At 36.9% G+C, this 11,487-nt stretch overlaps 1 protein-coding gene across 1 annotated transcript in view; it reads left to right on the forward strand.

Annotated features, from left to right (window-relative positions):
• ttc28 (tetratricopeptide repeat domain 28) overlaps nucleotides 1-11,110 on the forward strand; it is a 289,805-nt gene extending 278,695 nt beyond the window's left edge. The window contains exons 15-25 of the mRNA XM_058789645.1: nucleotides 925-1,069; nucleotides 1,242-1,421; nucleotides 2,378-2,886; nucleotides 4,372-4,619; nucleotides 4,834-4,958; nucleotides 5,827-6,058; nucleotides 6,907-6,983; nucleotides 7,158-7,181; nucleotides 7,341-7,470; nucleotides 7,551-7,658; nucleotides 8,771-11,110. Of these exons, the coding sequence (XP_058645628.1) occupies nucleotides 925-1,069; nucleotides 1,242-1,421; nucleotides 2,378-2,886; nucleotides 4,372-4,619; nucleotides 4,834-4,958; nucleotides 5,827-6,058; nucleotides 6,907-6,983; nucleotides 7,158-7,181; nucleotides 7,341-7,470; nucleotides 7,551-7,658; nucleotides 8,771-10,371 (3,379 nt within the window). The 3' untranslated portion in view covers nucleotides 10,372-11,110. The remainder of the gene's footprint in view (nucleotides 1-924; nucleotides 1,070-1,241; nucleotides 1,422-2,377; nucleotides 2,887-4,371; nucleotides 4,620-4,833; nucleotides 4,959-5,826; nucleotides 6,059-6,906; nucleotides 6,984-7,157; nucleotides 7,182-7,340; nucleotides 7,471-7,550; nucleotides 7,659-8,770) is intronic.
• Nucleotides 11,111-11,487: the final 377 nt, after the last annotated feature.

Genomic DNA, 11,487 nt, shown 5'->3' on the forward strand with positions numbered 1-11,487 from the left:
ATAATTTGTTGTTGCTGTTAGTATACAGTATGTTATTGTTGTTTATTATTCTTATTTGTCATTAGTTAGTAGTAAAACACTATTATTTGTTCTTAATTATTTTAATAATACTAATAGTTAGTTATTTGTCATTAGTATACAATGTAATTGTTTTACAAATATAGAATATTAGTATCCAATATTAACTATTATTAGTATATACAGTATGCCATATATTATTAATTATTAATTCTTCTTCTTTTTCTTCTTCTTATTATCTGTACTGCTGTAATTCTATATTATTTGTTGTTAGAATAGAGTATAACTATTAATTATTCTTAATTATTCGAATAATAATTATTCTTAATATTTCTTAATATTTGTTATTAATATGTAATATAACGCTATGTGTTATTAATATTATTATTATTACAGCTACTGCTGTAATTCTATTTTTATTCTAAGAGGTCCACAGTGACCTCTTTTTGTAACACATTTTGCAACCCTCTTTTTTTTATTTTATATGTTAATTTAAATTGCTTTTTGAGTGTTTTTACCTCAACAGTCTATGCTTGAGCCATGACCTGCTGTCATAAAACACATAAACATGTTATAAAGAAATGCTGCTGTTTTTCAGGTGAACAGCGCCCTCTAGTGCTTCAGAAGCTAATAGAATATGAGGTGGTGTGATATCACTTCATCTTCTCCCATTTGTCACTATGAATGTCTTTGAAATAGCACACTAAATACTGTTTTTATGAGGAAAGAGTCTGCATACTGTATTTCCAGTGTGATGAATGAGCTGGATACAGTATCATCCTTATATTTGGCATCTTTCATGATTCATTTTGATCCGACTGCCAAAAGTTAGGATTTTGTGAATGAAGTGACTGCACGCTGCTGTTTTGGCCGTGTTTCATGAGTGTGTTTGTGGTGTTGTTTCAGGAGCTGTCAGAGTATGACGAGTCTCTTCAGTAACACGGTGTCTCCGGTGAAGGAGGGCTCCTCGTCTCTGCCCCGCCGCGCCAGTGCGCTCAGCAAACCCCCGCTGCGAGCCCTTTACGACCTGCTCATCGCCCCGATGGAGGGGGTACGACTGCACCCACACTTCACCAGTGCTCAAGAAACAATTACATTTATTTAATTATTATTAGTACCTTAATGTTGGCTGTTCTTTTAATTTGAGAGCTATTTTATGATGTATATCCAATATTTCTTGGCTTGTTTGGTGTAGTTTTGAGTATGTAATGTGATGTGTGTAGGGTCTGATGCACTCCAGCGGCCCGGTCGGCAGACACAGACAGCTGGTTCTGGTTCTGGAGGGCGAGTTGTATCTCATCCCGTTTGCTCTGCTGAAGGGAAGCTCGTCTAATGAGTATCTGTACGAGCGGTTCAGTCTCATCGCCGTACCGTCCATCGGCAGTCTGGGGAGCACGGCTAAAGTAGGCACAGTTCTGACACACATATAGACCAGTGTCATATTTACTATTATTTATATACTATTAAAATGTTTATTAATATAATTCAATTCAAAAAAGCTTCATTTTATTTTAGTTTTATAAATTTTTTATTTTATTGGTATGTTCTCTTTTTTCATTTTTTTTTTTTTTCTTCTTCTTCTATTTAACTTAAATTTATATCTATTTCAATTTTAGTTTTAGTAATTTTAGGACTTATTCTATTTCAGTTAGTTGCCAGGGCAACATTTCTATTTTTCTAGTTTTTCATCTATTTTTTTTCTAATGTTCTAGTTTTTCAAATATTTAATTTTATTAGGTTTATTTCAATTAACGAAAATTATTTTTAATAATTTTAGTTTTAGTTAACATTAACAACAGTGATATATACTACTATATGACTATTTGTGTATTATTATTGTATTTATTTATTTATATAAATTTTTTACTGTTTTGAGTCATTTGGGGGTTTTAATTTAAGCATTACAGTGTCATTACTGTTTTTACTCTAATAATTTTAATGTATTTTCTGCGTCCATAAAGTCCAAAAAAAAATACCCACAAAAAATACTAGATTATCAAAAATAGGTGTTTGACATGGTTATTAAATATATATGTTTTTAAATATACAATAAATCTAAGAACACAATTTGTCATTTTTAATTTATGTGCTTTTGTTATTATTTTTTGTTTTATTTTATTTTTTGTAGATTTAGTGCCTGATGGTCTCTTGGGTTGTTTCACAGACTAATAAAGCAATAAGGCACATGAGACTTGAGTGCTTCAATGATTTTACCACATTTACCCTCTTGACTGTTCGTTGTAGTTTACCACCTCATTTGCCTTAATGATTTTATAAGGAAGCAACAGCAACATGCCAAACATTAATTTTACCTTTGACCGTTTTTGCCCACAAACTCACGTGGTGTTTGTCTGGTCAGGTTCACCCTCGGCGGACCGGTCCAGTTCTGTGTAATGGAGGAAGCTCCATGGCTGCAGTGGTGGGGAATCCTCGGCTGCCGCCGTCGGTGATGGACCGCTGGCTCTGGGGCCCGATGCCCACGGCTGAGGAGGAGGCTCACATGGTGGCCGATCTCCTGGGCTGCCAGCCACTGGCCGGTCCCGCCGCCACCAAGGAGCGGGTCATGAGTGCTCTGACGCAGGCCGAGTGCGCTCACTTCGCCACGCACATCTCCTGGAAGCTGGCGGCTCTGGTCCTCACGCCCAGCCAGGACACCGGCTCTGGACCGGTGGCGGCGGCTCCCAGCGGAGGAGCGGGAGGTGGAGAGAGCGGAGTCAAATCCAACTACACCATCCCAGAGAGTCTGCGCGTGCCGGATGACGCCAGCGATGCTGAAAGCATCTGTGACAGCCCGCCGCTGCAGGAGTTCCTGCTCACTGCAGCCGACATCCTCGACCTCAGGCTGCCCACAAAACTAGTCGTGCTGGGGTCAGTAGACCAGTGATATTTCAGTATCATTGAGATACTGTTGTTTTTTTTAATAATAGTTTGAGTTAGATTTTATTATTTTTTTTTGTCATTTTAATTTTAGTTAATGTTTTAGTAATTTGATTGTATTGGTGTTATGTCTGTGTAATATATATATATATATATATATATATATATTAGTGCTGTCAAACAATTAATCGCATGTTTACATAATATATGTGTGTGTACTGTGTGTATTTATTATGTATATATAAATACACGCACATGCACGTAAATATTTTTAAAATATTTACATATATTTACATGCATATATTTCTATAATTTATATTATATATAAATATATTTAATATATAAACATAACGTATGCCTCTTAAATATATATCTGCATGTGTGTGTATTTATATATACATAATAAATATACACAGTACACACATATATTATGCAAACAAAAACGTTTATTTTGGATGCGATTAATCGTTTGACAGCACTAATATATATATATATATATGTGTGTGTGTGTGTGTGTGTGTGTGTGTGTGTATATATATATATATATATATATATATTTTTTTTTTTTTTTTGAAAATCATATTTTATTTAATTATTTTTATTTATGTATTAGTATCAGTAGTATATATTATATATGTATTAGTATTAGTACTAATAATAACTTAAAGTCTAGATCAAATAGAAAATGTCCTCATAAAATGTCTTCATTTTATATTTATATATAAATCACAAACTTTAATTTGTGATTATTTTTGTATTTTTTATATTTTACGTTTTTAAATTATAATAATAATAATAATTATTATTATTATTAGTAGTAGTAGTACTAATAATAATGCTTTATTTTTGTGTTTTATTTTATTTGATGTTTTTGTTTGTCTACCAAGGTTCAAAAACAAACATTTTATTTGATTTTATTCTAAGCAAAATTAGGCATATTGTAATATATTAAAATTTCATATAGGCTTATTTTTAATATGTAATAAATAAATAAACTTACTTTGAATTCATGTAATTCATTAAGTCAATTTCTCTCTCTCTCTCTCTCTCTCTCTCTATATATATATATATATATATATATATTACTATTATTTTCATTAATGTAATTATTGTTTTGTTAAATTAAATTTTATATGCTTTTAATAATTCTATTTGTATGTACAATATGCATACATTAGCTTAAAATATGTTATAAAGTATACAATTATATAATTGTATCAATAGCATGTATTTTATTTCTGTGTGTGTAATGTTACCCAGAAATATTAAAACTCTTGCTGTTATATATGCTTTCGTTCATACTGTCCACCCTCATCGACACATCGGCGCTTTCATAAATAACTTCTGTTTAACAGGTCGTACTACGACTGCGGCCACATCCACAGTAGTTTTACAGTCTATTGAAGATAATAGCATCTGTATTCCAGTGAATTACTGCTCCATGAGGCTGATAGAGTGTGTTTTCATGACCTGCAGCTCGTACCAGGAGTCGGACAGTAAAGTAACGGCAGACGGTGTGGTGGGTCTGACCAGGGCTTTCCTGGCGGCTGGAGCTCAGTGTGTGCTGGTGTCTTTGTGGCCGGTTCCCGTCGCAGCCTCCAAGATGTTCGTCCACGCGTTCTACAGCGCTCTGCTCAACGGCACCAAAGCCAGCGCGGCCCTCGCGGACGCCATGAAGACCGTCCAGAGCAGCAAACAGTTCTCACACCCCTCCAACTGGGCAGGTATGATCGCAGCGCCATTGAAACCTGTGCAGTATATAAGCAAATCATACTGTGGTGAATACTGTATATTAAACAAATACAGTGAAGTCATGTAGCACATTGCTACATACTGTCACATGTCACATTAAAATAATAGTAGGCAGTGTTGAGAATATAGTGGGTAGTTTTAAGGCTTGTTTGCTGTTCTCCTAATGATTCGAATATGTCTCCGCAGGCTTCATGCTGATTGGCAGTGACGTGAAACTGAACAGCCCGTCGTCTCTGATTGGTCAGGCTCTGGCTGAGATCCTGCAGTATCCAGACAAAGCCAGAGATGCCCTGAGGGTCCTGCTACACCTGGTGAGAAACACACACCAGCTTTACCAGGACCACTGGCCTCATTTACATTGACTAAGAATATATGTTATGCATGTGCATATAGTAGTCTGCTATAGTATATAAAGAATATGTTATAAATATAAAATGTAATCATATATATGTGTGGGGGTGTATTTATTTTAATCTGTTATAGTACATTTTAAATGCTTTAAATAGTTCCATTTTATTTTGTATGCATTTTGCATATAGTATTTACGTGCAATAATATATTATACATATGTACTACATATAGCAGTAAATAATACTACTTTAGTAGATATATATCAGTTGTTTTAATAACTATTATTTCAATTATTGTGATTATTATTTTGATGTGATATATAGCATTTTATATGTTTTTGTTTAAAAATATTAAATGTAATAACAAATGTATGTATCAGCTATTAATAATTGTATTAATCAAAATAATAATTCTTATAACTGATATACATATATCAGTTATTATTATGTACCATTATATAGTACATTTTATATGCAATTATTATTTGCAATAATTATTTTATGTATTACATGGATATAGTAATATATAACTATATAGAGAATATGTTATAGTATAAATGTTACAGTATAAAATATATATATTTTTATATATATAAATTTTTGTGTGCAGAATAATTAATTTTTATAATTATTATTTTGATTTGACATTTTATATTCAGTAATTTTTTTTATTTTATCATTTTAATATTTGTTTTTCATTGTGTTTTTTTTTTTTTCATAGGTTTTATTTTCAATCGAAAATGTTGAAATAGTAGTAGGAGTATTTAACTTTTTGTGTGGTATTTTGTGTGGTACAAACAAATCATCTGTGTTTCTGTGGCTCCCCCAGGTGGAGAAATCTCTCCAGCGCATTCAGAACGGCCAGAGGAACTCCATGTACACGTCTCAGCAGAGTGTGGAGAATAAGGTGGGCGGCGTGCCTGGCTGGCAGGCTCTGCTGACTGCGGTGGGATTCAGGCTGGACTCGGCTGGAACGGGCCTCCCCGCGGCGGTCTTCTTTCCCACCACTGACCCCGGAGACCGACTGCAGCAATGCAGCACCACCCTACAGTCACTGCTGGGTACGACACACTGCCACATTCATTTACTATTAAACAACAAAAGTATGAGGGAGAAAGATTGCCAGTCCACAGAACGTTCTTGGACAGATGCATGTTGCACACAAAAATGGCAAAAAAAAATTGTGTTTGCTGTGTGCAATGATCAAACAAGTGAGAGTAGGAAAAGTAAAATGTGTAAATTCTCACTTATTGCTCATTGGAAATTTTTCAAGTGACTGGACATTTTCAAAAATGCTAGTTAATGTTATCGTCTTGGACTAAACTTAACTGACTTGGCTCACACAGGGTATGACAACTTCCCAAAATAAAAAAACTAATTTGAATAATTTTTGTACTTTTTAGGATTTTGTTTTTACCTTTTTATGTGTGGTGTTTCTACTTAAAAATGACTGACCTACAAAAAATTCCTTATATATTTCTTGTTATGCTGTATTTTTACTAAATTTTGGATTCAATTTTTATGTCAACTTGTTTTCTTTCAATTAGCACAGGTTTTGCATTTTGTTTTGTAACTGATTGATCGTAAGCCCTGTTATTCTGAACTTATGCATCTCAGTTTATGAGTGAACTTAAAAATTTTTTTTTTTTTTTTTTTACTGAAAAACTGACGTGCATAAGCTCAGATCAGTGAGGCTTCAGTTGAGGAATCAGTTCTAAAACCAATACAAAACCTGTGCTAATTGAAAGAAAACAAGTTGACAAAAAGATCAAATACAAGATTTGGTGATAATATTGCATAATGAGAGATTTACAAGGACTAACATTTTTGTCCGGGATCACCAAATGAGGTAAAGGGTTTTCAGCACAGCACAAGGGTTTAAAGAGTTATTTGTCCTTCATGTTCGCAGGTTTGCCTCCTCCTGCTCTGCAGGCGTTGTGTAAACTGATCACAGCGTCAGAAACCGGAGAACAGCTGATCAACCGGGTGAGATGTCACAGCATGTTTCAAACTTTTCATTAAGCCAACTATTCTGTGTTCATGCATCTGATCTGTGCGTAACTACACAGCTGTGATGAGTGCCTGCTGTATTATTGAGATGCTCGTGTTTGCTTTTTAACAATCCTCTTTCCTTCTCTTTTCCTAAACTTACCATTAAAGGCTGTTAAAAATGTAGTGGGAATGGTAAGTGCTTAAATATCTGCTTTGAACTAACGCTACACTAACACACTACCGTAAATGAACTTGCCAATGATATTTGGCTGTGCTGTTTTATTGTAAATAATAATGAAATAAGCCTTTTGTATATTTGATAGCATTAATATCTTTCTCATTTTTCCGCAGCTCCATCAGGTTTTGGTGCAGCTTCAGTCTGGAGAGAAGGAGCAGGATTTCTCTCTCGCGCCCATCCAGGTGTCCATCAGCGTGCAGCTCTGGAGACTTCCTGGCTGCCATGAGTTCCTGGCCGCTCTGGGTAAGAGCAGCTTCAGCACATGAGTACTGATCGAGACGCCATAGTACATGCTGAGGGCTCAGTCTTTCTCTTTCTCTCAGGGTTTGACCTGTGTGAGGTCGGTCAGGAGGAGGTGGTGTTGAAGACGGGCAAACAGGCCAACCGTCGCACCATGCACTTTGCCCTGCAATCACTGCTGGCACTGTTTGGTGAGCATCACTTCACCCTCACACTGTTAATCACAACAACAAAACTGATTAGTTAATTTAAAGTTTTTTTATTTATTATTTTGTCATCAGTTCTAAAGACAAGAAAAAGACTGTTTCAATAGTATTAGCTTCAATAGTAGTTAATATTTCAGTGTACTCAAATAAGCTTTTTTTTTTTTATAGACAAGGCAAGTTTATTTATATAGCATATCTTACACACTGGTAATTTAAAGTTATTTACATAAAACAGATTTAAAAATAATAGTAACAATGCATATGCAATACAATTAATCTGTTATTTTTAAAATTGTTACTTTCAGGAAAAAATGGAATTTCAGTCAGAATAAAATTAACTAAAATTAATAAATTTGACATTATAAATTTTTTCAAAAGACAATGACTATGGTTAAAACAGGGTTGAAAAACGGGGTGAAAGATATATATATTCTATATTTCCATCATACAATACACAATCACAAACAATCACAATATTTTTCAAAAAATGCAGTGTGTTGTAATCATTTCACAAAACATATGTTGATTCATTATTATGAATATAGTCAATTTTCATTTAGACAACATTAGAATAATTACATGAATACATAAAATAAACTTTATTAATGGTACTCTATACACCACTAATATATAGGGAAAAACATATATGATATTTATGATATTATTATTGATTGATTAAATTATATTAATTTTAAAAATATTTATTTATTATGCTATAAAAATTGAGTATAAAAAATCATTATTGCTATTTTTTCCTCCAATATAATTTCAATATCAATACATCCTAAAAAAATTTAAATTTTGACTAATTTAAACTTTTGAACTAAAATTTGACTTAAAATGGGCAAAAACTATATATAACCTATATTTACATATTTAAATAATACAATTATTAATATTATTATATATTAATCATTAAATTAATTTATATATTATTATAATATAATAATAATATTATTATTTAATGTCATTAATTACATGCCATAAATAATCACTATTAAAAAATATTTAAAAAATTATCTATACTCCTTTAAATATATAACATGTTATATATAACATCTGACTTTGTAACAATTGCACTGTAATGTTTTCCTCAGACTCTACTGAGCTGCCGAAGCGTTTAAGTCTGGACAGTTCATCGTCTCTGGAGTCTCTGGCTTCAGCACAGTCTGTGTCCCACCAGCTGCCTATGGGCTACCCCAACCCTCCCTTCTCCCCTCCATGTCCCGACAGCCTAGCCTCCGACGCCATCTCCGTCTACAGCCTGAGCTCCATCGCCTCTTCCATGAGCTTCCTATCCCGTCCCGAAGGCACGTCCGACTTCATCAGCCAGCGCTCGCGGCAGCAGGAACTAGAGCGCCATCGGGGCGGAGCCGGGCTGTTCGCATCCCACCGGCACACGGCGGTGCCCCGCAGCCGCTCGTCCCCGCATGGAGCCGTAGGAGGCCATGATGATGAAGAGTATGAAGGATACAGTATAATCAGCAGCGAGCCGTTGGGTAGTCAATGCGACACGCTCCCTCGTCCCGCAAACCACAGGAACCATCGGGGCGCTGCGCGCGGTGGGACCGGCAGGGGTTACGCGGTGTCCGTGTCCTCCAGGGGAAGCGTCAGTACCCCGACGTCTCCGGTCAAAGCCACCCTGGTTCCCAGCCCCAACTCGCCCTTCCAGAAGGTCGGGAAGGTGAGCAGCTCAGACACAGGCGAGTCCGATCAATCCAGCACAGAGACAGACAGCACTGTGAAGTCCCAAGAGGAGCGTACGCCCGGAGCTGCTCTGGACCCACAGGAACTGGCGCAGAAGATCCTGGAAGAAACGCAAAGCCACATGCGGGCCGTCGAGACTTTGCAGAGAAGCACTGGGAGCATCCCGCCGGGTGACGGGATGGGCGGTGGAGGCCCTCCGACCCCAACCGGAGGTTCTGCTTTCCGTTCCTCGGAGACGAGCGCGTTCAGTCGCCCTAGTAGCCGGGCGAGCATCAAGGCGCAGTCGTCTCCGCTCCCGACGCGCCCCAAACCGCCCTCCCGTACGTCGTCCCTACAGAAGATCAGCTCGGGATACAACAGCCCCGCTACGTCCGAGACGTCCCTAAAGGAAGGCAGCCAACCATCGCCGACTTCCGACAGTCATGCCCAGTTTAAACTCAAGTATCCCAGCTCGCCCTACAGCGGCCACATCTCCCGCTCGCCCAGCAACATCTCGCCCAGCTCGGGCCACCAGTCTCCGGCCGGCAGCGCACCCTCCCCGGCATTGTCCTACTCCTCGACGGGCTCGACGCGCTCCAGTCCGGCAGACGCCCCGGATATCGACCGACTCAAATTGGCCGCTATTGACGAAAAAGTCCAAGCGATCCACAATCTCAAGACCTTCTGGGCCAGCGCCACCCAACAGCAGCACTCGGGACCAATGCGGGCGCTCCGCGGCGGGAAACTGAGCACCGCCAAACGAGACGTCCTGGGCCTTCTGAACCTCTCGCCCCGACACGGCGTGACGGGACAGGATATGCCCAGCCAGGATGTGGCGCTCGAGCACAGAAATCCACCCAACGGACATCGGAAGATCGATCCCAAGAGAGTCGTGCCTTCTCCGACGGCTTCCACTGGCAGCAGTCCGGGTTCGCATTCCATCCGACTGCCTTCGGGGAATGGATACAAGTTCCTGTCGCCGGGACGGTTCTTCCCTTCGTCTAAATGTTGAGATTCTGTCCCTCAGTGACTGGCTTCTCTTGATAAAGAAGTATTTTGAGTATTTATGACTCTTGAAAACAGTGAAAAGGACAGTCTGGGTGAGGAAGTGCACATTCCCAGAAGCCTCAAACTGCCTACTGTTTTATTTTCCCGTGCAGAGAGCATATAATCCTTATGCTTCCACCTACACTGTAAAGGACCGTTTATATATGCAGACTGATCTTAGACTTGCGCAAGGCATGTCAGACAAAAAAAGAAAAAAAAAAGAAAAAAAAGAAGAGATTATACCAAAATGGTATTTCAACAAAAAGACAAAAAGGCTCGCTGTTTGTGTTAGTGAAGATGATGCGGCTTTGACTGGTTTTCTTTTGTTTTTTCCGTTTTTCTTTTTTTTTAATATAATTATTGTTATTGTTATTATTATTGTTATGGATGGTAATTGTTATTACAGTTATTTGTTTTGTAAATTAAATCAACGTTTTGCAATCAGTATTATACGTTTTTATATTGTTAAAGAAGCAAACCATGCACAAAAAAAGTTGAAAAAACATTTTCATATTTTTATTGAGATGGTGACGACGCACCTGACCTGACTTCTGTGTGAATTGAGTGTCAGTATTACAGCATGGGTTCTCTTGCTCTCCAGTGATTCAGTGTCTTTTTAACAGAGATTTTGCATATGTGGACTCTCATCCAGACATATCTCAGTCATTTCTCAGTAAAATGGTCTCAATAAAAAGTTTAATTTACTCTCTTGTGGTGGTGGTCTTCTGTTCATATTACTATACATCAGAATAGAAAGGTTATAATAAAGGTTATAATAGCTTCAAAAATAAAATGAAAATATTTCCAGGTAAATCCCATAAATAAATCAATAAATAAATGATTGATTGATTTGTAACTAACTATTTTATGCACTTTCCACACAGTATTTTTAAATAAATAGGTTTAATGATTACAAATTGTTAATTTTTTTTTTTCATATTTCTAGACAATTGTATCCTTATATTGATTCAAACTTCACTATATTCATAAATATTTGTTCAACAGATGTGTACCTCCTCTTACTACCTTCAGCAAATGTGGACTATGCTCTTTGGTCAGATATAGGGACAAGGCCCGTTGT

The sequence above is a fragment of the Onychostoma macrolepis genome, chromosome 10, assembly GCF_012432095.1.
Source record: "Onychostoma macrolepis isolate SWU-2019 chromosome 10, ASM1243209v1, whole genome shotgun sequence".
Taxonomy (NCBI): Eukaryota; Metazoa; Chordata; class Actinopteri; order Cypriniformes; family Cyprinidae; genus Onychostoma; species Onychostoma macrolepis.